A 25100-nucleotide genomic window follows, 5' to 3' on the forward strand; every position below is an offset into this window, starting at 1 on the left:
AGAATCCTCTGGTTAACACCTGTTAAAGGTGTCTTCCAGTAACAAGAACTCCCATTCAAATGGAAGCGGCTGCAGCATCATTCATTTCTACATGTTAGGGCAGAGGTGGGCAAACTATGGCCCGTGGGCCACATCTGGCCCACAGGACCCTCCTGCCCGGCCCTTGAGCTCCCGACCGGGGAGGCTAGCCCCCAGCCCCTCCCCTGCTGTCCCCCCTTCCCCGCAGCCTCAGCTCACTGCACCGCCAGTGCAACGCTCTCGGCGGCTGGGCTGCGAGCTCCTGGGGCAGCTGCAGAGCCCGGCCTGGCCCAGTGCTCTGTGCTGCGCGGTGCGTGGCTGGCTCCAGCTGGGCTCCAGCCACTGGTGCTCCAGGCAGCGCGGTAAGGAGGCAGGGAGCGGGGGAGGGGGTTGGCTAGAGAGCAGGGAAGTTCGTGGTGGGGCGGGGAGTGGACAGGGGTCGGGATGGTCACAAGGCGGGGAACAGGGGGGTTGAATGGGGGTAGGGGCCCAGTGAGGGCAGTCGGGAAGGAGGGGGGGTTGGATGGGGCGGCAGGGGGTTTGAATGGAGCAGGGGTTCTGGGGAAGGACAGGTAGAAGGGGTGGTTGGATGAGGCAGGGATCCCGGGGGGGGCAGTCAGGAAGCAGGGGGGGCTGGATGGTACGCTGGGGGGCAGTCAGGGGCAGGGGTTCCAGGGGCGGTCAGGGAGAAGGGGTAGTTGCATGGGGCAGGGGTCCCGGGGGAGCAGTCAGGAATGAGCAGAGGGGTTGGATGGGGCAGCGGGGGGCAGTCGGGGGACAGGGAGCGAGGGGGGATGGACGGGGCAGGGTTCCCGGGAGGGCCATCAGGGAACAGGTTGGATGGGGCAGGAGTCGGGGAGGGGCGGCGTCAGGAGGCGAGAAGCGGGGGAGGGGGCGGGAGCTGGGCCATGCCTGGCTGTTTAGGGAGGCACAGTCTCCCCTAACAGGCCCTCCACACAATTTCCGAAACCTGATGCGGCCCTCAGGCCAAAAAGTTTGCCTGCCCCTGTGTTATGGTGTCATCTATTGCATTTCAATATACTGTGTTTCATATTATTATTATTTATTGTTTGTATCACTGTAACCCCAGGAGCCCTAGTCATAGACCTGAACCCCATTGTGCTGGATGCTGTACAAACAGAATGAAAAGACAGTCCTTTCCCCAATATCAAGTTACTTTCACTAGAAACTTAGTACTGAAACAAATATAAATGTAAATACAAAACTTCATGCTGAGGTCCATATACGATGATAAAATAAAGGACATTCCCAACAATAAGGCAGCATGGCATCCTTAACCCAACCCAAAGTGTGTCTAAATGTATAAGGACTACATTCTGCCCTGATCTACACTCCGTGCAACCCCACTGCAGTCAATTGCATCACAATAAAATGGAGGCACAATTTGGCCCTTAACCCTTTATTAAGCTCTATAAGTAGGACTCTACCAAATTCACGGCCATGAAAAACATGTCACGGACCGTGAAATCTGGTCTTCCCCACTCTGCCCCCGGGTGTGCTTTTACCCTATACTATACCGATTTCATGGGGGAGACCAGCATTTCTCAAACTGGGGGTCCTGACCCAAAAGGGAGTTGCTGGGGGAGTTGCAAGGTTATTTTAGGAAGGTCGTGGAATTGCCGCCCTTACTTCTGCACTGCCTTCAGAGCTGGGTGGTCAGAGAATGGTGGCTGCTGACTGAGGGCCCAGCTCTGCCGGCAGCAGCGCAGAAGGAAGGGTGGCGATACCGTACCAGGCCGTCCTTACCTGCGCTGCTGCTGACGGCGGCGCTGCCTTCAGAGCTGGGCTCCGGGGCAGCAGCCACCGCTCTCCAGATGCTCAGCTCTGAAGGCAGCACCACCGCCCAGCAGCACCACAAACCCTCCTACAATAACCACCCCCTTTCCCCCCACACACAACTCTTTTTTGGGGTCAGGACCCCTTACAATTACAACACTGTGAAATTTCAGATTTAAATAGCTGAAATCATGAAATTTACAATTTTAAAAATCCTGTGACTGTTAAATTGACTAAAATGGACCATGAACTTGGTAGGGCTCTATAAGGGGACTTCACAATGCTGGGGGATGATATGGCTCTGTATAGGCTACATTGCCTGCTAACACTGGAGAAGTGATTGCCCAGCGCCATTGGTGGCATATCCCATTACTGACCATAAATGCTTGCATAACTATACCTGCTTCTGGAAATTTCCTCTACATGCCTCCGACGAAGAGGGTATTCACCCACGAAAGCTTATGCGCCAATATGCCTGTTAGTCTATAAGGTGCCATAGGACTCTCTGCCGCTTTTTCATAAATGAATAATATCAGCTTTGTTTTAAGTGCTTATTTCAGAAATTACCTTGGAGTGCGTGTCCCCAATAACCTTTAACATTATCCAAATTTAGTTATCAGTATTTAATTTTATGTATGTCAGCTCAGCAACAAGAGAAGAAGAGATTTCTTTGTTTTCCGATTCTTTGCCTGGAATAAATGTTACTTCAACACTGTGTAACTCCTCTTTAACATTCACTATTCAGCTTCAGCTATGCTCCCAAAGGCTAACATTTCCATCATGGTATAATAAACAATGAGACTCATAGGCTTTGTGTTGCCACCAACACTTACATTTCAGGTTGAGCTGAGCATCAAAGATCATGGTAATGTGTGATGATAATCCTGCATAAGAATTAATCTAGACTTTTTTTTTTCTCTATTCCACTTGGATTCTTATATCATCCCCATCATCGTGGTATCTGATTGACCAAGCAACGCTGGGATGTAGATAGCGAGAACCCCTCCAAATGTAAATTCATAAAGCAAATCACAGTGACCCATCACTTGTTAAACTGTTAATGTGATATTTCCTTTAGCAGTATTATCGGTATTATGAATGGAAGGATTTTAGGAGGAATAATACTCTTATCAGTTAATGAAAAAAGGAATGTTAAACTCAAGTATGGATATTCTTATGACAACACAACATCAATCTGTCATCATCACCATCAAACCTTTTTGCATTTTTAAGAACTGTTTCTGTTAAAAAGGTGTGTATATATGCATACACACACATAAGTAGATATACACACAATTATATATATAAACACTTTGAAAGCCCACACCTTACTTGCTAGTCTCACGTTCAGTTGATAGACAGCTAACTCAGCCTCTTTTTATAGTCCATTTCTAAAATGAAACCATAAATTTTAAAGCTGGGCTTCATCATTGCAGAGAAAAAAGCTTTTCCAGCCTATTGATGAAATATAACATTTGATAGGATTTATGAGGCCCAGATTCAGGAAGATCATTTGCAGAGCACTTAAAACTGATTTTCCTGCCCTTTGCCTTCCCTCCTCTCAAATGCACATACCAAAAAGAAGCCATTAGTAATGAAAAATTATGAGGAAGATTTTGCTTGATTCCACACAAATGTCAGTTTAAGAGAGAGAGAAAAAAAGTCACAGGGATTTACAGTAAGGGGTCTGTCTAAACCCAGGCTGACTCTTTGTGAGAGGAATACTAACTTTGCTGCAGAAACAAGCACCTGGTATGTTTGTTTGTTCTAATAAATTCATATATACAGCATAGTGCAGGGTTATGAATTTATATTGTGCTCCCACCAACAGACATTTGCAGAGTAGCTTCCTAAAGTTAAAAATAAAATAAAATGATACCCTGCTTCTGTACCTTGATAATGTTTCCTTCTGGCTAGTTTTACTGGAACGATAATTTCACTGAGGAAAATACATTCTCTGTAACTTGTGATCACAGTATCTGTCAAATGGTAGGAAATGAAGAAAACTGCCAGACAGTGTCAGATTTATTAGCAGCTCTAAGAAGTCCAAAATTAATGCATTTTCTTGTCTTTGATGGGTGAGATATCCATGTGCTGTACTTATCCTAATGGACACGTGAAGGAAGTAGCACTCGTCAATTAGCTATCTCATTAAGCTGACTGCAGCTTCAAATGGAACACATGCAGCAGTGCTGTCTACTCACCTAGCCAGCCCTCCAGTTTGTTGTTGTTGTGTAATATTTAAATTGTGGTTGTGCTCACAGGTCAGAATCGGGTCTCCACGGTGCCAGATGTTGTACAAAAACGTATGATGGTGCTGTTTCTGGTCCAAGAACCTTACAGTCTCCAAAGACCGCTCACATGTGAAGAGTGGAAGAAGTATCAGTCAAATATATACCACCACTATTATTATTATAAGCAGTGCTGGTAGTGGCCCTTTCCATTATCAGACCCTATTCTCACTTGCTTATGACTTCGCTGAACTTGAACCATTCAGATTAAACTTTCCCCTGTTGGGTGTCTGCCTCAGGCTGAATGTTTTTGGAAAGCTAAAATAGTTTATCTGTTTTCGCTGATTCCAAGGCCAAAAGGAATCATCGTGATCATAATATAATCTGACCTCCTCTATAACACAGGCCGTAGAAGTTCCCCAAAATAATTCCTAAAATGTATCTTTTTAGAAAAGCATCCAATCTTGATTTAAAAATGGTCAGTGATGGAGAATCCACCACGATCCTTGGTAAATTGTTCCAATGGTTAATCACCCTTACTACCAAAAATTTCTATTTCATTTCCGGTTTAAATTTGTCTAGCTTCAACTTCCAGCTATTGAATCTGCCAGATTGAAGAGTCCATTATTAAATATTTGTTTCCCATGTAGATACTTATAGACTATAATCAAGTCACCCCTTAACCTTCTCTTTGTTAAACTAAACAGATTGAGCTTTTTGTCGCTATTTTGACAAGGAGATTAGGGGAAAATATATTGTTTTTCCCATATTAAAAAAAAAAAAATCTTGTTTCATTGAGTAAACTGTAGTGCCTCTGTGCTTTGGAATAGGGGCTTGGAATTTGGAAGAGAAGTCAGTCTAGTCTCAGTAATGTGCCTTTTGCCCAGGAAAATCCACCCCAGTTTGGCAAATTATAAACCTTAGAAAGTTTGCAGTTCTCTCATACTCGATAGAGAGACAAGGGTGAAGGGGGAGAATTTCTCTTTTATTGGACCAATTTTTGTTGGTGAAAGAGAGAAACTTTACACAGAGCTCGTCTTCAGATCTTGAAGAACTTTTTCTAACTTTTAAGTGTTTGACTTGACAGTATTAATATTTTAATGAAGTTGTTGTTACTGAACTATGCACTATAGCCATTAGCATTTTAAAATTGTTGAGAAAGATAAAGGATGTGTCTACTATCCCCATCTGCCCCACAATCTAGCCATTATTAACCAACTGACTGCTTTATGAGTATCTCTGGAGAGATGGGTCTCCTGGGTGGATTTGAAGGCAGAGAGGTAGTCACTTCACACACTAGAAAAGGCTTTATGCGTAAGGCCAGCCTAGGGGAAGGGGAAGAGTTGGTGGGAGAAGCTAAAAAATGGGTGGATGAGGCTGGCATCGTAGCCTGCAAGGCATCCAGGAGGAGATGTCAGAAAGACAGGCAGAGGTGCAAGAAGGAGTGGAGAAAGACAAGTCAGGTATGGTAAGATAGATTTGTAAGTCATATCCCTAAGGATGGTCGCTGAAACAGTGTGATCAGATGTAACTGGAGAAGAGAGAGGGTTAAGGACAAAGCTCTGTGGGTGCGGGGAAGAAGACCCATTGAAAGATACTCATTAGAGATAGCCCTGAAGCAGAACACTGGATCCAACCCTTTGGAGCAGTGGTGGGCAACCTGCAGCCCACAGGCCGCATGCAGCCTATCAGGGTAATCTGATTGCGGGCTGCAAGACATTTTACTGATGTTGACTGACTACAGGCGTGGCCGCGGTTTGCCGTTCTCAGCCAGTGGGAGCTGCGGGAAGCAGCGGGCCACAGGGACGTGCTGGCTGCCGCTTCCCACAGCTCCCATTGGCTGGAAAAGGCAAACCACAGCCACTGGGAGCTGCAGGGGGCCATGCCTGCGGATGGTCAATGTAAACAAAATTTCTCGCAGCCTGCATTCAGATTACCCTGATGGGCCACATGCAGCCAATGGGCCGCAGATTGCCCACCACTGCTTTGGAGTAAGTTCCAACTCAAAGCCAAAAGGTTTGGCTTGTTCCTTTCTCTACAGTGGGTTATACCAATGCAAACACCTTTAACTTTGGGGAAATTTGGAATGGGGTCTGAATCCAGAGCCAAACTCTGTGTTTGGGTCCAGTTGTAGTTTACACATTTTTGACTGCCTGGTTTAATTTAACATTGTCATAATAACTATATATAAGAATGAAGCCAGAACATATGCCAGGGCAGATGTGCCATTGGGCAGGTAGAGGAACACATAAAAGGGGCCAACCGAAAGATTCCTTCCATCAAACAGTACTTAGAGAGGGAAAACTTTTGGGACTTAACAACATAAAGGAAATGGAAAGAGTAGCCCAGACAGGAATGCCCAGGAATGGCAGAGCCTTGTTCATGCCCTCTACATAAATGAGGGGGAAGGGTAGAAGCCAAATTTGCAAACCTTCAGTGCCCATGAAGGTCAGGCTGTTTATTTTGCTGCCTAATAATGGATTTGCACGTCAAACATTAGGGCCTCCAGGTTTGAAATATTTGGCCAAAATGCAGTTCCAGTCAAACTTTTTTTTAAATTTCAAAATTTACCATAAAGTGCATTTTATACCTTGAGATATGTCAGTCTTGTTGATGTGAACTAAGATGCTTCTAGAAAACATGCATGTGCAACTTTACACACTAGCTTTTGGGCACACAAGAGACAATGTTTAGATCTTACATGTTTTAAATCTATTTGTGCCTCAGTTGCAGACATAGCCCTTTGTCTATCATGTGCACACCTGTGAAAATGCATACATGTGATCCATAGCTTGAAAATGTGACCGTATCATTTTGACAGCTAAAATGAATTTGTCTTGCTGCACCATCCATGGCAGAGCTAATGTAGTGCGATAGAGATTTTAGTCCCTTGAACTGCTGCTTCCCCAGGGAAGTAACTCTTTTAAGCCCACCTTATGTATTAAGTGTAATTTTGAACATCCATGTTGCATCTATATTAAAACCCTCTTGTATCATTTCAGTGATTTATTTAATATGAGTGAATTTTGGATCATTATATTAGACCTGGGATGTTCCATAAATTTCCCGTAAATGATATGCATCTCCAATAAGAAGCCCCATGTTTCGTAAGGGCTGTTCTAGCATGCTTGGATACTACATAGTATGGTTTTATCTTGCCACACATTGCACTGACAGCTAATGAAATACATTAAAAGCTATTTCATTTGCTATTTACACTATTCCTCTTTGTTTTGTACTTAGAATATTATATTCTTCCTTGTAAGGTTTACACTTTTCATCTTACACATGCTGGTGGCTTATTGTCTTTCTATAGAAAATGTGATTTTCTCTTTTCACATGTGTTTGGTTGTACAGAAAAGTAGAATCTAGACAAAATTAGATGTATGTGAAGATGCACATCAAATTGGAAAGAGTAACAAGTAATATCAGCTCTTCTGTATTTCAGATTGTCAGGGTTCTGAATTGAAAACAAAGGCCATGAATTCTCCAAATAACATCTTTATTTACACATTCGAGTACATCGTAACCTAGTTAGATCTCTGAAGTTCTTAGGAATGGGCTGTATATCCACTACTGTCTCAATAGTCCAGATTTGTTCTTTCATTATATTGGGCTTGTTATACAGTGAAGCGTAGGAGAGCATTACTGCAGATGTCTTTATTTGTTGGCTCCCTTGACCATTTTTGTTGCTGTCAGCAGCAAAATTCAGTTACAGCTCAACAGTGCAAATTCCCTGTAAATCTTTGGATGCCCTAACCAGTTCAGTGTTGGAATATGTGTAAATGTCTGCACAGTATGGCAATTGGAGTGGCTGATGTAAGAGAAGCTAGAAAATGGCTCCAGCTGGGGAACATTCTTGAGGGAAGCATAAAATTCCTTCCAAATTGTCAGCATGCCGCTCAGTAAAAACATGAGAACTAGATAATTCTTAGCCTGCTTTGCTTTCTTTAATGCACATACAGATGTCACCAAAGGAGGCAACTTTAGTTTTCAACAGTTTTTATATAAAATAGTCCTTGGGTTTTACTTCCATTTTTCAGTGTTTATAAATATATTTTTTCCATCTGGTCATGTGTGTAGTCTTAGTGTAGGTATATTTGTATAGATATTTAACACCATATGTGTTTTAATAAGTACTGTGTATTTGTCCATTAATAATATTTATATGGAACTGAGAGCTTTGGGTCTTGTGATTTTTAATAAACATTGATGGTGTTACTAGTTTGTACTAAGCATTCAGTATGCTCCATCAAAATGGCAGCTCTAATTAGGTTCCTTGAATTAGCTAATGGATTTTGAGAAAGATAGCTTACGAAGCTCTTACAGCTGTCCAAGATATTCCTGCTATGGCAGAAAGACAAAAGGCCCCTGGAAGCTACAGACTTTAAAGCTCTAGAAATGCAGCTGACAGTTAAAGAGATGAATTACATTTGTATTTTTTTTTCCCGTAAAAGTCCTAATACTAGATTAATGTTATCCCAGTAGTGATCATCCATTAAAAAACCCACTTTATAATAATGATGCATTTTGACCATATGATCTATCTTCCGCCCTCCCCGCCCCCCGACATTTTGGGCAGGGTATAAATACTTTTTTTTTTTTTAAAGAAGAGAGGAGTACCTTATTTCTTTGACGGGGTTACAAACTCAGTGAATTGTAATTTTAAATTTAGGGAACTTCACTGGTGACGTTTTAAATGTACAATATTTTCTACTTAGGCCAGGTATTGTAGAAAGAATCCACACAGTGACTCAGTTCCTGCTACTCTGCAAGTAGTATGGGTTTGCATGTGTGTAACAGAGCAGAATGTAGTCCCTTGTGAATAACTTGGAGAGGTGCTTTCTTTGACATAATAGATAAAGTCAGCCCTGAGTTTGCTGTTTTCATCAAAATATATTTTAGGGTGTGGATTGCATTGCTCACTATGCTTGAGCTCTCTGATCCTCAATCTCTTACTTCACATGGGAGCTCAGAAATTAATGCTTCAGTGTATTGTCACCCAGTGTCCCTCCTGCTTTTGTTTTTTGTAGTAAGTGGCCTCCGAGGGGGCCTCTTCCTAGAAGTCTTCAAGGTGTTTTATTGAATTTTTCTGCCTTTTTAAAAAAAGGTTAATAAACTCGAGTGCAGAAAAGCAGTAGTGTGCAAACAAACAAAAAAAACTAGTTTCCAGTTCCATACAGGTGTGATAACCATTAAGAAATGTAACTGTATTTCCTTGCAATGATTTAATATTCAGCATTTGCTTTGTTGAATTGTTAAAGCTGCTGTAAATGGGGTGGGAGGGTTGAAAATGTGCACTCTGTGTTGGTGTGACCTATACATTGCAAATATGCCAGCTGCTTTTCTTCAGTAAAATAAAAGAATAAAACCAGCTTGTAATACAAAGTGCCAAAAAAGGCAATTTAAGTTCTTTGCCTTATAAATCCAAAAGAAATTACCTCAGAGAGAAGGCCCTCAATTATGCCTAGCACATGACTTTATCATGATGGATAAAACGCATAATTGATATCATCTTTACTGAAGAAACCAGAAACTTTTGCATTGTCTAGAGGCTACTGACAATACCAGGAAAGTCTGGTTTTCATTATTTTCATTGTGTATTGTTTATGGAGAGTTCAGTTGTTGTCAGCACCCGAGTCCCTAATCTTTCTGCTCTTCCTAACCCTTCTGAGACGCATTCACATCTCAGACCAACAAGACAGAAGTAAACTGTTCACATGCCAGAAACTCAGGCATTACCGTTAGCTAGACTGAGCTATAAGCCACCTTTTTTTTTTTAATTAATTAAAATCTGGTGATTGCTTTCCCCTAACAGGCATATTCAGCTGAGCAGAACAAAACAATCACTTTCCATCACAAAGAATACATGCTTGTTATGCACAAGAAATGTTGAAAAATTGTCTTTCCCTCCCATTTGATCACAAATAACCTGTTTTAATTGGAATTACATATGTCTCTCTCATTTATACCTGCCCATGATGAGGTTAACCCTACGGTATGCCAGCTTTGTTTTTCTAAGGCAAAAGGAGGCTGACTTCCCATTCTCATGTGACACGGTGAGAGCCAGCTACAGGTTGTAAAAGGAACAGGAATGGAGACAAAATGTGGCCCTGAATGAAGAGATGGTCCTCGCCTGAGTGGCTGGGCCATCAGCCACCACAAATAGGAAGAGGTGCTGAATGTCACGAGAAAGGAGGGGACAATAAATAGATGCTTCATGTCCAGTCACAGAGAGAGATTTTATAAACAGTTTTGATAGAACTTATCTATCAGTCTTAGTCTTCAAATAATTCTGCGAGGTTCCTGTGAACACATTGTCAGCTGGTTTGAGCAGGAAAAGCTTAATTCTACAGCTAATTGCCCTGGTAAGAATAGGAGAGAAAGAGAACTTTAATCCACAGGAGCCTAAGAATATTATCTGCCTTCTATCCACTAAGCTTCTAATGTCAAAGGGTCAGCAATAATGTTATAAGGTCGGCAGGGCTCAATTTACATCCTGACAAATGATGGTCATGTGCTGCTTGAGGAGTCTTTGACCTTTTGGACAGAAGTGGTTGTAGTGCTTTTATGTTACCCTGCCGAGTTGAAAGGTGACCACGTATGTGCAGCTGAGGAACTTTTATGACTTTTTCTTTCGGTATTGTAGAGCAAATTATGACTCAAGGATGCTAGTCAGAAATTTTAGTATGTAGACTTAAACTTATAAATGAAGGTTTCAGAGTAGCAGCCGTGTTAGTCTGTATTCGCAAAAAGAAAAGGAGGACTTGTGGCACCTTAGAGACTAACCAATTTATTTGAGCATAAGCTTTCGTGAGCTACAGCTCACTCCAGTGAGCTCACGAAAGCTTATGCTCAAATAAATTGGTTAGTCTCTAAGATGCTACAAGTCCTCCTTTTCTTTTTATAAATGAAGTTCTCTCTAATTTGGTTTTTCTCTAATTATCTGTGTATGCATGCAGCTTGAGATGTATTTGTGGACGTTTCTAGGTATAGAGAGATATATGTACTTCCCTGTATCTATCTGCTATTTGTCTATCAACCTGTCTATACACAGACCTCTTAACATATCCCCATTCAAATGGTTAGGCAGAATCACAGACTTTGTTCCCAGGATCTGACAAGCATTTCACAGTTGCCAAATGAAGCATCCTGCGTGGCCGCTTTTCCACTGGTGAAGTCTGTAAGTACATACACACAAGGTACCTTCCTGCTCAGACCAGAAAAGTAAGTGCTGCCGAGTCCATCAAGCTCATGGAATTTCCATAAAGATTTATATTTCCCTGATTTGGTTGTCAGTGCCTGACGTATATTCCTAAAACTTGAGTTGTCTCCCTATGAACCTTGAAGATATTCTATTATCTTGCAGGTTCTGGAATTGTCAATGAGAATTTTTCTGACAAGCTTTTTATTGGAATATCATTCATTTACTCAAGTGCAGATGTTGATAACAAAAGCTCGTTGCTTCCTAAACTCTCTTTCTCTTGGCTGACAAAGATGGACATATTGAAATATTGTAGAATTATGTTCTGACTATGGATTTTCTTTTTGTCATTTTTTAACCATTTTTTCTCTTCCCTCCTCTTATTGAGGTTGCTAAAACACCTTGATAAACAACTTAACATTTCAGCGTAGGGAAATAAATGCTGGCACCATATTGTATCCTTTGAAATGTTTTCATCTTGACTTCTTAAATGAGAGGTACCATAGATGAACAGTACTAATCTACAGTGTGGTGTATTGTGTTTCTTTGTATTCTATATGTATGCTCAAGGCAGTAAATTCTTTTCAGTAGCTATGATATAATTAGTTTTGTGTTATAATAGGTAGTGAATGGAAGATTCAGCCCATTCTTTTGAATCAACATGAGATTAGTTTTGTATTTTATTCATTTGTGAATGAAAGCTTCAGCAAGTATTCATTTTTCATAATTGTTGAAAAAAAATTTAAATGTAACCACAAGTTGCTTATAAGCTGCCAGTCAACTGGGTAAAATTACATCCTGAGGTAAGTGGCTGAAAAGAAAAGCTTTGCAATATTAATGCATTTAGGAAACCCACTGGAAACAAAATGTTCATTGCCTTTCAGAAATATATGGATATGTCTTTAAATGATTCAGCGGAGTCCTTACATGCTACATTTGTTTGTAATTTTGCAGTGTGTTTAAAGAAGTGCAGAGACACAAATCTAGTGGAGCACCCCCTCTTGGCCGCTCAGACGTCTGTGAGGGGATCCAGCCACTAAATCCCCAGGTGTCTTAGGCCTCTGGAATCTGAACAGAGTCCATGCACTGTCCATCTCTTAAGTGCCCTAGACACACTCTTGAGGTGCAGATTCTCTGTCTAGCACCCTCCCTTAAGAGCTTCAGCCAGGGTTTACTGACTCTCCCAGGGGGTCATGTGGCTCAACCCTCCAGCTGTGTGACTGTCACAGTCCTCTTCCAGGGGAACAAAAGTCCAAGTTACCCAAGTACTAGGAGAGGAAAGTCAAATGCACAACTACAACATGGGGAATAACGGGCTAGGTGGTAGTACTGCGGACAAGGATCTGGGGGTTAGAGTGGATCAGAAATTGAATGAGAGGCAGCAATGTGATGCAGTTGTGAAAAAGGCTAATATCATCCTGGGATGTGTGTGTAAGACACTGGAGGTGATTGTCCTGCTCTCCTCAACACTGGGAAGGCTTCATCTGGAGTACCGTGTTCAATTTTGGGCATCATACTTTACAAAAGATGTGGGCAAATTGGAGAGAGTCCAGAGGAGACCAGTACAAATGTTCAAAGATTTAGAAAACCTAACCTACGAGGAAAGGTTTAAACTGGGAATGTTTAGTCTTAAGAACAGAAGACTATGGGGGGGAGCTAATAGGAGTCTTCAAAATTTTAAGAACTGTTATAAAGAGGACGGAGATCAATTGTTCTCCATTTCCACTGAAAGTAGGACAAGAAGTAATGGGCTTAATCTGTGGCAAGGGAGATCTAGGTTAGATATTAGGAAAAACTTTCAAACTATGGGACCAGTTAAGTCTGGAATAAGCTTCCAAGAGAGGTTGTGGAAACCCCATCAATGGAGGTATTTAAGAAGAGGCTGGACAAACACCTGTCAGGGGTGGCCTAAGCTTAGTTGGTTCTGCCTCAGTGTAGGGGACTCCTTCTAGACCTACATTTCAGTGATTCTGTGATTCACGCCAACCTCAGCCACTTCTGATTCAGTTGCACTAAATTAATGAAAATCATTCTGAAATCTGCTACAAAGTCTTCTGGCTTTGTATGGAGTAGGCAGTTCACTTGAAATCTTTTCTTGACAGGTGACAACTCCACAGCCTTCTTAAATTTTTTGTGTGAATGTGTGTGATCAGGTGTGTTGTATAACTCTAAGTGTGAAGAGCTTATTCGGTGAGAAGCTAAGTCATGAAATTAACTATGCACTAAATTATGTAAGCGGTGAAGTCTGTGGTCATTTCTAGCTCTTTCAGGAGGTGACCATCAAAATGTAGATTGGGCTCCTGCAATAGTTCAGTCTCCTTCACTCACAAACCTAAATGAGCAGTTCCAGTGGGTTTATTTAATATAAATTGACTTTGATGGGGATATTGTTTTTATATTTTTTCTGTAAGGTCAGGCTTCTTTTCAGCATAAGCAGACATGCATCCTAAGCATTTGAATTGGTATTCTTCCACTGTTCTCCTACTTGAGAACTGCTATCTGATCAAACCCATATTTTTTAATTATGTATTTATAGGCAGATGGGAGAATAGTTTACAGGCAACATATGATCTTCCCCGCAAATGTCGGAAAATTGTGGATTTTTTTTAATATTGCCTTATCAGTTTCTTTTTTTTATTACTGATGACTTCATTCTGTCTGAATTCAATGCTTCAGTTTCTTTGGGGTAAACTAATAGATTATGTATGCGATATTTGCACAGCACTGATTGAATTCATCTGGTGAGTTTGAATGTGGTTCATATATTCACATAATTGTCAGGAGCCAAGTTGAAATTCGGAACTGTTGCATGAGCACTGGAGAAGGCATCATATTCATCTCACATTACTCCAGAGTCAGTGAGACTGTTTTATGTTACACTAGCACAGCTCTAAGTTCGCTCCCAATATAAAGGGGGGGACTTGGGCCTTAAAAAGCAAGAATCTTTTTAAATGTATTGATAGAAAAATCAGGATTTTTTTCCCCTCAAAAGCTGTGCTTATTGTTTATATGTTATGGATAAAATAGGGCACATTGCTGAGGTCTGCCTTTATTAAATGAGTAACTTTTCTTTCTAAAAAAGGAGGACTTGTGGCACCTTAGAGACTAACCAATTTATTTGAGCATGAGCCTTATGCTCAGATAAATTGGTTAGTCTCTAAGGTGCCACAAGTACTCCTTTTCTTTTTGCGAATACAGACTAACACGGCTGTTACTCTGAAACTTTTCTTTCTAAAGCATCTTTAGCTTATATTTGCCTGTTGAATCTTATCGCTGCAAACTGCAGGTGAATTTGGGTTGACTCTTTGGTTTGCTAAAGAGAAGGGGCCAAATACAGTCCTTAACATATATCGGGGTGAAGATTCCCTGCACTGTGCCCTGGCACACCTATGCCTGGTTCATGTGCTTATGTGATTAGCATCTGTATTGTTTTGCATACACACAAAATGGAAGAGTTAAGGTTGCAGGATAAGAGAATGTATGATTATGTGCCTCAATATTAAGGTTTTGTTCCTATGAGCTGGAGTTTGGGGTGTCCACCATACTGCAGAGCCATTAGGCATATGTCTCAAATAAATGCCAATAAACCCTTTATTCTGCATTTTCCATATACAAAATGTTACAGAAAAACTATTTTAGAAGAGTTCAATAGACTCGGACTAGTGGGGCTCGTGCTAGTGCTCTAAAAATAGGTATGTAGACAGTGCTTCTCGTGTACCAACCCTGGGAAGTAGAGGGGGAGGGGGGAGTCAAGCTATAAAATAGTGACATTATTATATATGGGAAAGTAGTAGCGGATCATTTTAAATGTTTGTCAAATGTATTCAGCCCTAATCCTACAAATACTTGTGCATGTGCTGAACTCACGCGTTGTCAGGCGCTCCATTGACTTGATTGCGACTACTCTCAGTACATAAAGTTCAGCACATGTATAAGTCTTTGCAGGATTAGGGTCGAATACATTTGACAAACATTTAAAAGTACCAGATGCTACTCTTCTGTATGTAATAATATCACCATTTTATAGTTGGACTCTCTCTCGTTTCCCCCCGTACCCCCCATTTCTCAAGGCTGGAACCTTAGTTCTTTTTGTAATTGAGAGTGGGATTCCTGTCTTTTTTATGATATAGAACTTTTTTGTTCCTAGCCCTGATAGCTCATGAAATATCAGACCAGAAAGCTTATACTGCTCCAGGTCTGAATGCTACTTACCTCAGCCAAATGCTATTTCAGGGGAAATTCCATATTTAGAGTAAAAAGTAAATATTTCTGTGGCAGATTATTATTATTATTATTATTATTGTTTGTTTAAATATGGGAGCCATTTGTCATTGTTCACAGGAGTGAATGTGCAGAGGGTCAGAGTTGTATGGTACGTTTATCACATTGGTATCAGCATTATGCGGAGGGTGGGGATTGTACATATGTAATTTATAATTTTATTTTCCAGTGGCTGTCCAGCTGGTGGGAATGCAGACCGTATCCAGAAGTTACGAAAGGAATACCATCAAGCCAGGCGAGACAGTTTACCTTTCTACGAGGATGATGAGATGAGAACATGGCCATCTGATTATGATCAGCACTGGGTAGGTTCATAGCAAAATACTAGCCAGCAAAGGAAAAGCTTGCAGAAGACACCGGCTGGTTTGTTTTTGTTTTCGTTTTCCAGATACTTTGTCTCTGTATCAGTTTAACATGAATATTTGGGTAACTTCCAGCCCATCAAACAAATCATTTATATAATTTAAACTCTACTAAAGTGAGTCATTTCCAATGCTGTCATGTCCACCCACTGTTAGACGTAAGCACCGGCCCAGATTTGCACCATCCCCGGGGCAACTCGCTGCACGTGGTCCCAGCCAGCATGATTCCTCCCAAAACATTCAGGCACACAAGGTGACACTAGGTCTCTTAGCAGGATGTAGTATGGTCCCTCTGCTCATCCTGCTGTTTCTCTTTGGGGGTGACGAGGGGATTAGGAGAACACAGACTCAAATTGTGCCTGGTTGCTGCATGGGAATGAGGACACGCAAGTGTGGGGGGGCAAGGTTACATACACCCTCCACTTGCACACCCGTGCCAGGGCCATTAACAATCCGGGCCAAACGCTTCCCCTGCCGCCCCTAGTTTCATGTTTTAAGTGAAAAAATTAATATCTTGCCCTTTTATAGAGCCTTCACTCAGCGGATCTCTAAGTGCTTTACCAATAGGATTGAATTCAGTCTATAACACAACTGTCTAGTAGGAAAATTCCGTTGTCCCCATATTACAGCTAGGGATGCTGGGAAACAAAGTGCTGTGACTGTCCCAAGGGCATACCGTGCCAGTGTGGGACAGAGACAGCAATAGACTCCAGTGCTCCTGACTCCTCTGATGCCTTAAATATATAGAATGTCTTAATATCATAGGAGACCGTTATGGGGTCCTGCAGCTCTCCGAGTTCTGCCTGGAGAAGAATTTTAGGGTTGCACTCGGTCTCTAAAAATAAATAAGGCCAATCAATGTTCAGGCATGCAGATCTCTGGCATGCTGCACTACGTGGTGCAATTTAAACTAAACTCAAACTTAATTTTAAAAAACAAACGTAACAATTTAAAAATTGTTAAAACCCAAGTATAACTGAATTTTTATAAGTACTAGCATCATCAATGTCTCCAGTATTCCCCAGACTTGCCAGACTATCAGTTTGAATGAAAAATTGAAATCTTCAGTTACTGTGCTTTGTGTTCCTAAAAAACAAAACATGGCTGTATCGCAATCACAATTGTGTATTACGCATGCGTGAAATTATACAGAGCCATCATTTTTCTAAGTTAATTTCAGAAATATCATCCCCAGCAAGATCCCTTAGAGCAATGAACTTTATTCTGTGGGCTTGAAGGTTGTGAACCAAATTTGGGAATCTGTTAAATTTCCATTCTTGGTTTTAAAAAAATCTTTTTACAAATTTATAATCTAAATAAAATATATCTATCTATCCAAGACAGAGGCTAAAGAAATAATCAGCGTCTTGGCAGATACTCCAGACCTGGCCAATGATGCGCCTAAAGCAGACTGAGGATTTCCACTTCTTATCTGAAACTGATAAGGCTTTATTACCCCTCGGAAGAGGTTCAGATTTATGGTTCAATATAATTTCCAAAGATTCACGAAGGTCCCTTGTAGGTAATCCCTTTTAAGCCTTTTCTATTAAATGTAATGCCCAAAGATTACCGATTTTCCAAAGCTTCGTTTTTCCTGTGAGGCAAGATGTCCTTAATCAAAGCACCCGAGAGAGCTTTAAAGCTCTCGGTCTTAGATTGATTAATATTAGAGGCATCAAGATAGTTTCTGTTCCTCTCTCTAAGTCATGAATTTTTAACTGTTTTTGTTGCGAGGAAGACCTGCTATATAGTGTCTGCTCTAAACTCTAACTTTACCTTCATGGCTGAAGTTTGTTGCAATACCTAAATAGTTCCACCAGTTGAAGTCGCTTGTAAAGTTTCAAAGGCCTTGAGTGCCTGACCTTCTCTAAAAGGTACCAACAACTGGGAGGATACGAGAGCGAAATCTCCTGCCTGCTACAATCTCTCCATCCCCAGTTTGGTATTGCACCATATTCTGGTCCAGGAAAAATGGTGGCCATTTCTCCTCACACTTGTTGGTAGTTCAAGAGCAGCCCTCTGATTTAGGGCCCTTACACTGCTGGTTTTAACACTGACCCCTGGCAGCATTATGGTAACACAGATTGAGCAACAACTGATTGTCTCTTTACTGGTGAACAGAGGTTGAGGAAATCTGATGACTAATTCCATCACTTTAAATAAATAAAAACTTACTTTAGTCTCCACTTTGTCAGATCTCTCCCCTAAAGAGGTAGCAAGCAGCTGAGCAGGAGGAAATCCTGCTGTTATGGGTTTTATGGGCTTTTCTTCTCACAGCTGGAGAAGAGGAGAGGCCTCCTGATGTATTTTTAATACTAGATAAGTTTAATACTATGCTTTTGTCAGTCAGCATGATACCTAAGCTAGCTTTCCTTTAAGATGTCTTGCTAATGTACAGCAGCTGCTGTAATCACTGTACACCATCTAATGAAACATTCAGATAAATTGAAAAATAACATAAGATAATTTAAGAAGACACTATCCACAGCCAAGCAGGAGGTTCAGAGATGGACGTCAGGGCTTGTTCTCCAAAAAATAAGTCTGAGAGCTCACGCCACACATTTCTATCTTATAAAGCTGACATTGACAAGTGGCCTTTAGCTGACACTATAATGGGACAGAATTTCTGGTGGAAAGGGTATTTCTAACAATCTACTTTTTAAAAAATGGGATAAATCAAGTTAAAGTGCAGAGCCAGCTGAAAAGCCAGCATTGTAAGGGAACATAATCTCATGACAGGCAATTGGGATCCATAAATGTTTTAAAAATAAGGTCAAAAATTCATTTTAAATAAGCTTGCTAGTCTCTCTTCATTCCTCCCCCAACCTCCAGGTTTTTTTCAATTCTCCTCTGTTCTTCTCATTTGTTGTTGTATATATTTTTGCTCTGTCGCTCCCTCGCTCTTTTTTCTGCTCTCCCTCTTTCTCAGACTGGTTTTTCTTTTTCTAAGGAACAGCTGAATAATTCAGTTTAGTATGTCTAAGAGATACATTTGGATGGCACGGTTTGTTCTATCTAGCATAAAACTTCAAAATTATTTCCAGTTACTCTGTTTTTTGGGGTTGTTGTTTGGTTTTGCACTCTTTAGTGTCTCTCTCTCTCTCCAGCTTCATAATTCTGGGGGAAAATGATAAGCCAGATTCACAAGGGGTAGATGGCTTAAAGTGAAACATCTTTGCTTCTCTAGGCCCAGTTAAAGAAAGAGAGATGTTGACTATAAAGTATAAATATTTTCCAAGAAAAAAATGGAGGCTGTTTTATTTTCATTGAAAGAACTGAAATCCACTGGAAACAGTGTGGATGTACAATTGGAATGTACTGGCTCTCCTGTCAGTGAGTGCGTGCATGCACGTATGTATAAGTCTTAATAGCCCACCAGTTAAATAATGCACGTTTTCATGAAAATATTGCTTTAAGAGCCTGATCAAAGCCCATTAGAGAGTCCCATTAACTTAAAGTGAGCTATTGATCAAATCCTAAGAAAACTTTGATAGAGATGGGCCATAGGAACTTATGACAGTCACTTTAGGAATTGGAGGGAGTTACAGCAGGCAGGTTTTATGGGTGCTGTCCTTCCCATTGCTTCACTGAAACAAGAAAACAAAAACAAAAATGTGAGAGGGGGAAATGAATGTTCAATCAAAGCAATGAAGTGTGTGTGGGGGGGAGAGAGAGAGAGAGAGAGAGTTTAAAAAACTCAGAATAAAAAACCTATTTGTGGATTTACTTGGATTGTTTCACAGATTTCATACCAATCCTATTATTTAAAACCTCAGTCCTGTCTTCACTGTGACATTAAATTCTTCCTGCAGCCTTATTTTGTTCATGTTCTTCCAGGGACTGCGTATAATTCATTACAAATTGAGCGTGGTTCTTCATCTGTAGGTAACTGCAGCAGCCTGACAATATCCTATACGATACCTTATATACAGCAGATCTTACAATTTTTTATTCCTCATTTGCAAATTAGATTTGTACGTTGACAAAAATGAAAGGAAAAAAATCCTTTCTTCAGCTATCTGATCTCCACTCAGATCTGTGCACTAGGCCTTAATATATTATCTGTCAACAGGTTTTGATTGAAGCAAATTTGTAATGTAGTGAGTTTTGTCAGTTCCCAATTAAGGTAACAAAAAGAAGAATCATACCCTTTTGTGTTAAAGGCCAAGCAGTTTATTGTGCATCTGGCAAAGGTCCAAACCTAAAAACCAAACAGAGAAGGAAGGTTGAGAACTGCATTATTTTTCCATAATGTGTCAAAAGGTTCTATACTTACTTTGGAATGAAAAGGGAGCTCTTTGTGTTTTAATGAGCAATTAATTCCAGCTTCAGGATGTTGAGTTTAGAGCAGGTTAGGTTCCCAAAAACCACAAACGTTTGTGTTGGATCATGGTTAAAAACCAAAATTCCAGCTTCTAGAATAATAACATTCTTGTCTTCTAGTGCAATGGGAGAAATGACAATTTTATGTACTATGGGAAACCATAGGAGATCTCCTATGAATTCCAGATTTTCTGAAAGGTTGCTGACTACTACTCAGTTGAATACATTTAATTCTTTTTAGGGAAAAGAAAACTCATTTAGACTAGAGCAACTTTGAAAACTAACATTCAGAAACATTTGTGCTGTTACGAAAGCATCATATGACTAATGAAGATTAAAACCTCCTATTAAAATGTGTTTTTACCAATCAAGAACTCTCCTTTGGCCAATGCTTCTATTCTGTCGGACCTGTGAAGAGTTTGGATTGGGATAATTCTGAAACAATGTCATCTGCTCTGACTAAGCAATGAGATTCTGATTTTTTGGGGACGCGGGAGGATTGTTGTGGTGAAATCTTAACCAAACCTCATGTGAAAAATAAACTGTTCCCCTGAAAGGACACACAAAGAGACCCAAATCTACCCGTTATTAGTGGTAAGCATGAGTGATTCCATAAACTTCTTTGGAGTCACTCCTAGTTATGCCAAGGTTGAATTAGGCATAAAATATCTAAACCAGAGCTGAATCTGAAATACTGATGTCTCTGAGCTAACGTTGTCAAAGTTCTCTTTACCAAGGGAAGCAATACTTTTACATAGCATCTTAATCAACTCCACTGGGTAGCCGACATGCCTTAAAAATTATGTTGAGTTCCAATAATATGTAGTGTCGCTTATTCTGAAAATCAAGATGTTGCTTTTCACAGTATTTAAATGTAGAAGTTGGCGTCTGAGGGGAGCAAATATTAAAGCTTCTCTGTTACGTCGCCAAGTAAATGATTTAAATAGAAGCAAATAATATCCTGTTTCTTTCCTCTGCTTACTGCTGTAAAAGACTATTACTTTGATACATCAGCAGTGCCTCTCGTATATATGGATGAAGTCATCTTTAAAGAGCTCCCAGCACACTCAGGAGAACTTTATATATTAACACATGCTGCAGTGGTCACGTCTCTTGCAGTTAGTGAATGATCATCTCGTCTCTCTCAAACTGAGAATTTGAGCACAGTATCACAAAAAACATGACAGCTGCTGCCGCATGTGTTGATGTATTATAAAGAAACCCAGAGGTTTTATTTTATAATTTTTAAGTACAAACTAACCCACTTAGCTGAAATGTTTAAGGGACATCAGAAACAAACATCTAATTGGTGATTTAGATGATCAGTGGAGTTACTGAATAAGTGATTATGCCATGGGATGTGTGAGCAATTACTGCCAGTTGTGTGCTCAAACAGGCATTTGCATGTAATTTGGTGCATAGTTTTCTGCATACAAAAAAGGCCCTTTAAAAGCTTGAACCTACGTGTATTTATTTGTGGGTTTGTATTTGCTAGTGGGGCAATGTGGTTTACCTGAGTGGTAAGGTAGCTGGCTCTTTGAGAATTATTTCCTTTATTTTGGCAAACCATCTCTAGTCCAGTTTTTCCAATTTTCTAGCCACCTGCTGGCTTTTCTAAGAATCACTCCACACATGAACGTGTGTGCACACACTCATAAATATGCCAGCTCTCAGGCTGGCCTCATATGTGAGAGAGCGTGAATCATAGGGAAAGTGAACGAGGATTAGGGTTTTAACACTGAGCATTCATGAGAAGTTGTCAGAGCTAGTATTTCTCTCTTTGAACCTTCCCTTTCCCTTGCAGAAATGTATTCCTGGATGACAGCTCAATTCCTGACCTCCAGCAAGTCAATGCCCCATATACCATAGGATCAAATATAGCTGCTCACAACTCTGACTACAGTGGGGACAAAAAGTAGACTTCCTTTTAAAACTGATCTCCCTCTTCCTCAGGCCACTATTAAGGGACTTTTTCTTACTTCTGGAATGGGGACTTGGTCAGCAGAGCACTTAACTTTAAGCACCTGAAATCAGTGGGACTGTGCAGGTACTTTGTTGGGTTGGGGTCTGAAAGACCTAAATCAAGGCTCAGTCAGATCCCCATATGGTCGGGAGTTGCAAAAGGTTTCACTTTTAATATTAAATATCTATTATATTTTAAAAATAAATTGACATTTTTGGCTTCTAACTCTTGCAGTGTTGTATACAAATCTCTCTATATTGTATGTCTTCATTTTTATGTGATACTGATCTGTCAAGTTCCCTAAAATATCTTACAGAAGGTCCAGAAAATTACCTAGCTACTTTGAATGAGAGGGTAAATGTTGTTCCATATCCCTGCAGTCCTTACGTAGGAAAACTTCCTGAAATCAATAGGCGTTTTGAGTAAGGACTTTCAAAACTTTGTCCATTTAAGGTAATTGAAGGCAGTTTTCAGAATAACTTAAGTGCAGCAGCCCACAGTGGTTTATGCCTAGCTCATGGAATAAAGCAGAGGCCAAAAATGAGATGGGTCATGCAAAGCAACAGTTTCATTGAGAGTGTGCCAAAGTACAGCTCTCTCATTTGTAAAATAACATAGCTATAGTTAAATATGTGACTACTGAAGATATTTTAAAATATATTTTCAAAACATTAATTTTTTGGACTGACCTTTTTATGATATATCTATATAGTTGGGAGGTTGTGGGGTTTTTTTGTTTTGTTTTTTGTGGTGTGGTTTGGGATTTGGGGGGGGGGTTATGTTACAGTGTAAGCTATAAGATGTATTTCCTTAAAGTTTCTCTGAAGGAAATGCTCACTGCAAAATGCATTAGCAGAACTGCTTGTTAAATTACATCATGGCCACAAGTCCAGTAGCACTGAGCTTTGAAAGTAGCGTGGGTATGTTGTTGTCAGGCAGTTGAGAACACTAGACAGTTCAAGATTTCTTCACAGCAAAGATGTGAAAAGTAATTAGAATGTATCGCTGGATGTTGTGTAAAAGCAATTATCTATGAATATATAGAGGCTTGATTTTTCTCAACAAACAGGCGACATTGTTATAATTATTTAGAATGAAAAATAAAGTCAGTGACTCAGACACCGAGAGATTGGGTGGATAACTTTATTAGTTCCTAGTGTAAGGTCTGAAGTGCAGATGCTAATCTAATAACAAGACAGCATTGAAATACAGTACAAAAAATTGGAGAAGAAAACTCCATTTACCAGGTCAGGCTGATGCATTTCATGACTTTGGTTCTTTTGTCCAAGACCTATTCTCTTTTTCAATTTTCAGTCCACATGTTTGTGACCAACTCTAGTTGTCAATGGGAGCTTGGAAAAAGGAGCACTGACCCCTTAATGCTAAAAATGTGATGTAATGAAAAGAGTGAGAAGGTGGGTGAAGTAAGATCTTTTATTGGACCAGCTTCTGTTGATGAAAGGGACAAACTTTCAAGCTCCACAGAGCTCTGTGAAGCTGAAAAGTTTGTCTCTTTCACCAGCAGAAGTTAGTCCAATAAAAGGTATTACCTGACCCACTTTGTCTCTCCTAGCCTGAGTCCAGCATAACAACCACAACACTGCAAACATCTAATTAAAAATCATTCCCTCATCTAGTGAATGTGCTGCGTTAAGGAGTTCTGCAAAGAGTCTTAGTTAATTCTTTTTGTGTTTGCATTTCTAATTTTAAAATCTTTTTTTTTATGTGCATGTATACTTTAGTAAATTGGATTTTTTTTTGTAAAGTCTCTGTGCTTAGGAATTTACCAGTACAAAGAAGGACTCTGTCTGAGTCATGATAACAGACACTTGTTCAAAGTAACCTGATCTGAGGGATCAACTTTGATGTTAAGCTGGTTTTTGTGTGTTTATGGTACTTGCTGATCAGCCATTTATTTATTGGGCAATTAGTGTGGCAAATGCCGCAGTTTATGTTTTGTTACCTTTTTCTATTGTTGTGATGTAAATAATGGTCTAACTAATGTGTATATGTGTCACAGCCACTACATTGCTGCTGAATTTCATGTTCTATGTCCCACACTGGCAATAGCTAATGAAATTCTCCTTTAACTCAAGTGGTAGAGGATTGAATGCTTTTTGGGGCAGAAGGTTATGGGTTCTATAACCTCCTCCATTAAGGCCCAGGTGATCGTGGTGTAGAATCTGTTAACCCTGAAGTGCTAGGTCACCACAAATGTGTTACCAATAGCATATTAAATTCTGTATTAATACCACCAGTATCTGCTAGTTGTGTGTGTGACTGTGTAAAAGAGAGGATATTCCAGGATTTCTGCTGACATTCTGTTTAGTTCAGTTTTGATCATGAGAATGTTGTTCTACTCTTAAACGTTTCAGCATTATATTTGCTGTGCCAAAAGTAGTGATTGTCATAATTATTATACATCGTATTATTGTGAACAATATAATCATATATTCAGCAGGCTATTAGATGTGCCCCCTTGTAAGTTATTGAAAGTATCTGTAATCAATGTGAGCGTAGTTACTTTGGGACATGGAGGCCTTTGGTATCTGAGAACAGAGTGAGTAAGTTTTACACATTAAGCTATTCCCAGGAACAAATCACAGCAGCAGCGGATGAAGATCAGGATGAAATCTTGACCCCAGTGAAGTCAATGTCAGAAGTCCCATGTCACCCAAGGTCATTCAAAACAAGCTAAGCAGAGCCTGACCCCTGCAGACACTATTGCTTCTATTCAATGTGGATACCTCTACTTGAATTACATTTAATGCACAGGTTTCAGAGTAACAGCCGTGTTAGTCTGTATTCGCAAAAAGAAAAGGAGGACTTGTGGCACCTTAGAGACTAATGCACAGTAATTTTACAACATATTTTCCAAAAAAAGTCGTACACATGTATCATCCAAAGTACATGACCGTGCC

The 25100-nt window shown here is 40.3% G+C and overlaps 1 protein-coding gene across 11 annotated transcripts in view; it reads left to right on the top strand.

Moving 5' to 3' along the window:
- Positions 1-25100, top strand: part of PARD3B (par-3 family cell polarity regulator beta) — a 602621-nt gene that overhangs the window by 514716 nt on the left and 62805 nt on the right. For 8 of the 11 annotated variants that reach the window (XM_073306519.1, XM_073306526.1, XM_073306522.1 and 5 more), the window contains one exon: positions 15701-15836. In XM_073306519.1, the coding sequence (XP_073162620.1) occupies positions 15701-15836 (136 nt within the window). Of the gene's footprint in view, positions 1-15700; positions 15837-17233; positions 20422-20457; positions 20786-22020; positions 22874-25100 lie in introns of those variants that run through there. The other 3 variants (XM_073306527.1, XM_073306525.1, XM_073306521.1) reach the window with 3 other exon arrangements.

The sequence above is a fragment of the Lepidochelys kempii genome, chromosome 11 (genome assembly GCF_965140265.1).
Source record: "Lepidochelys kempii isolate rLepKem1 chromosome 11, rLepKem1.hap2, whole genome shotgun sequence".
NCBI classification, from domain to species: Eukaryota; Metazoa; Chordata; order Testudines; family Cheloniidae; genus Lepidochelys; species Lepidochelys kempii.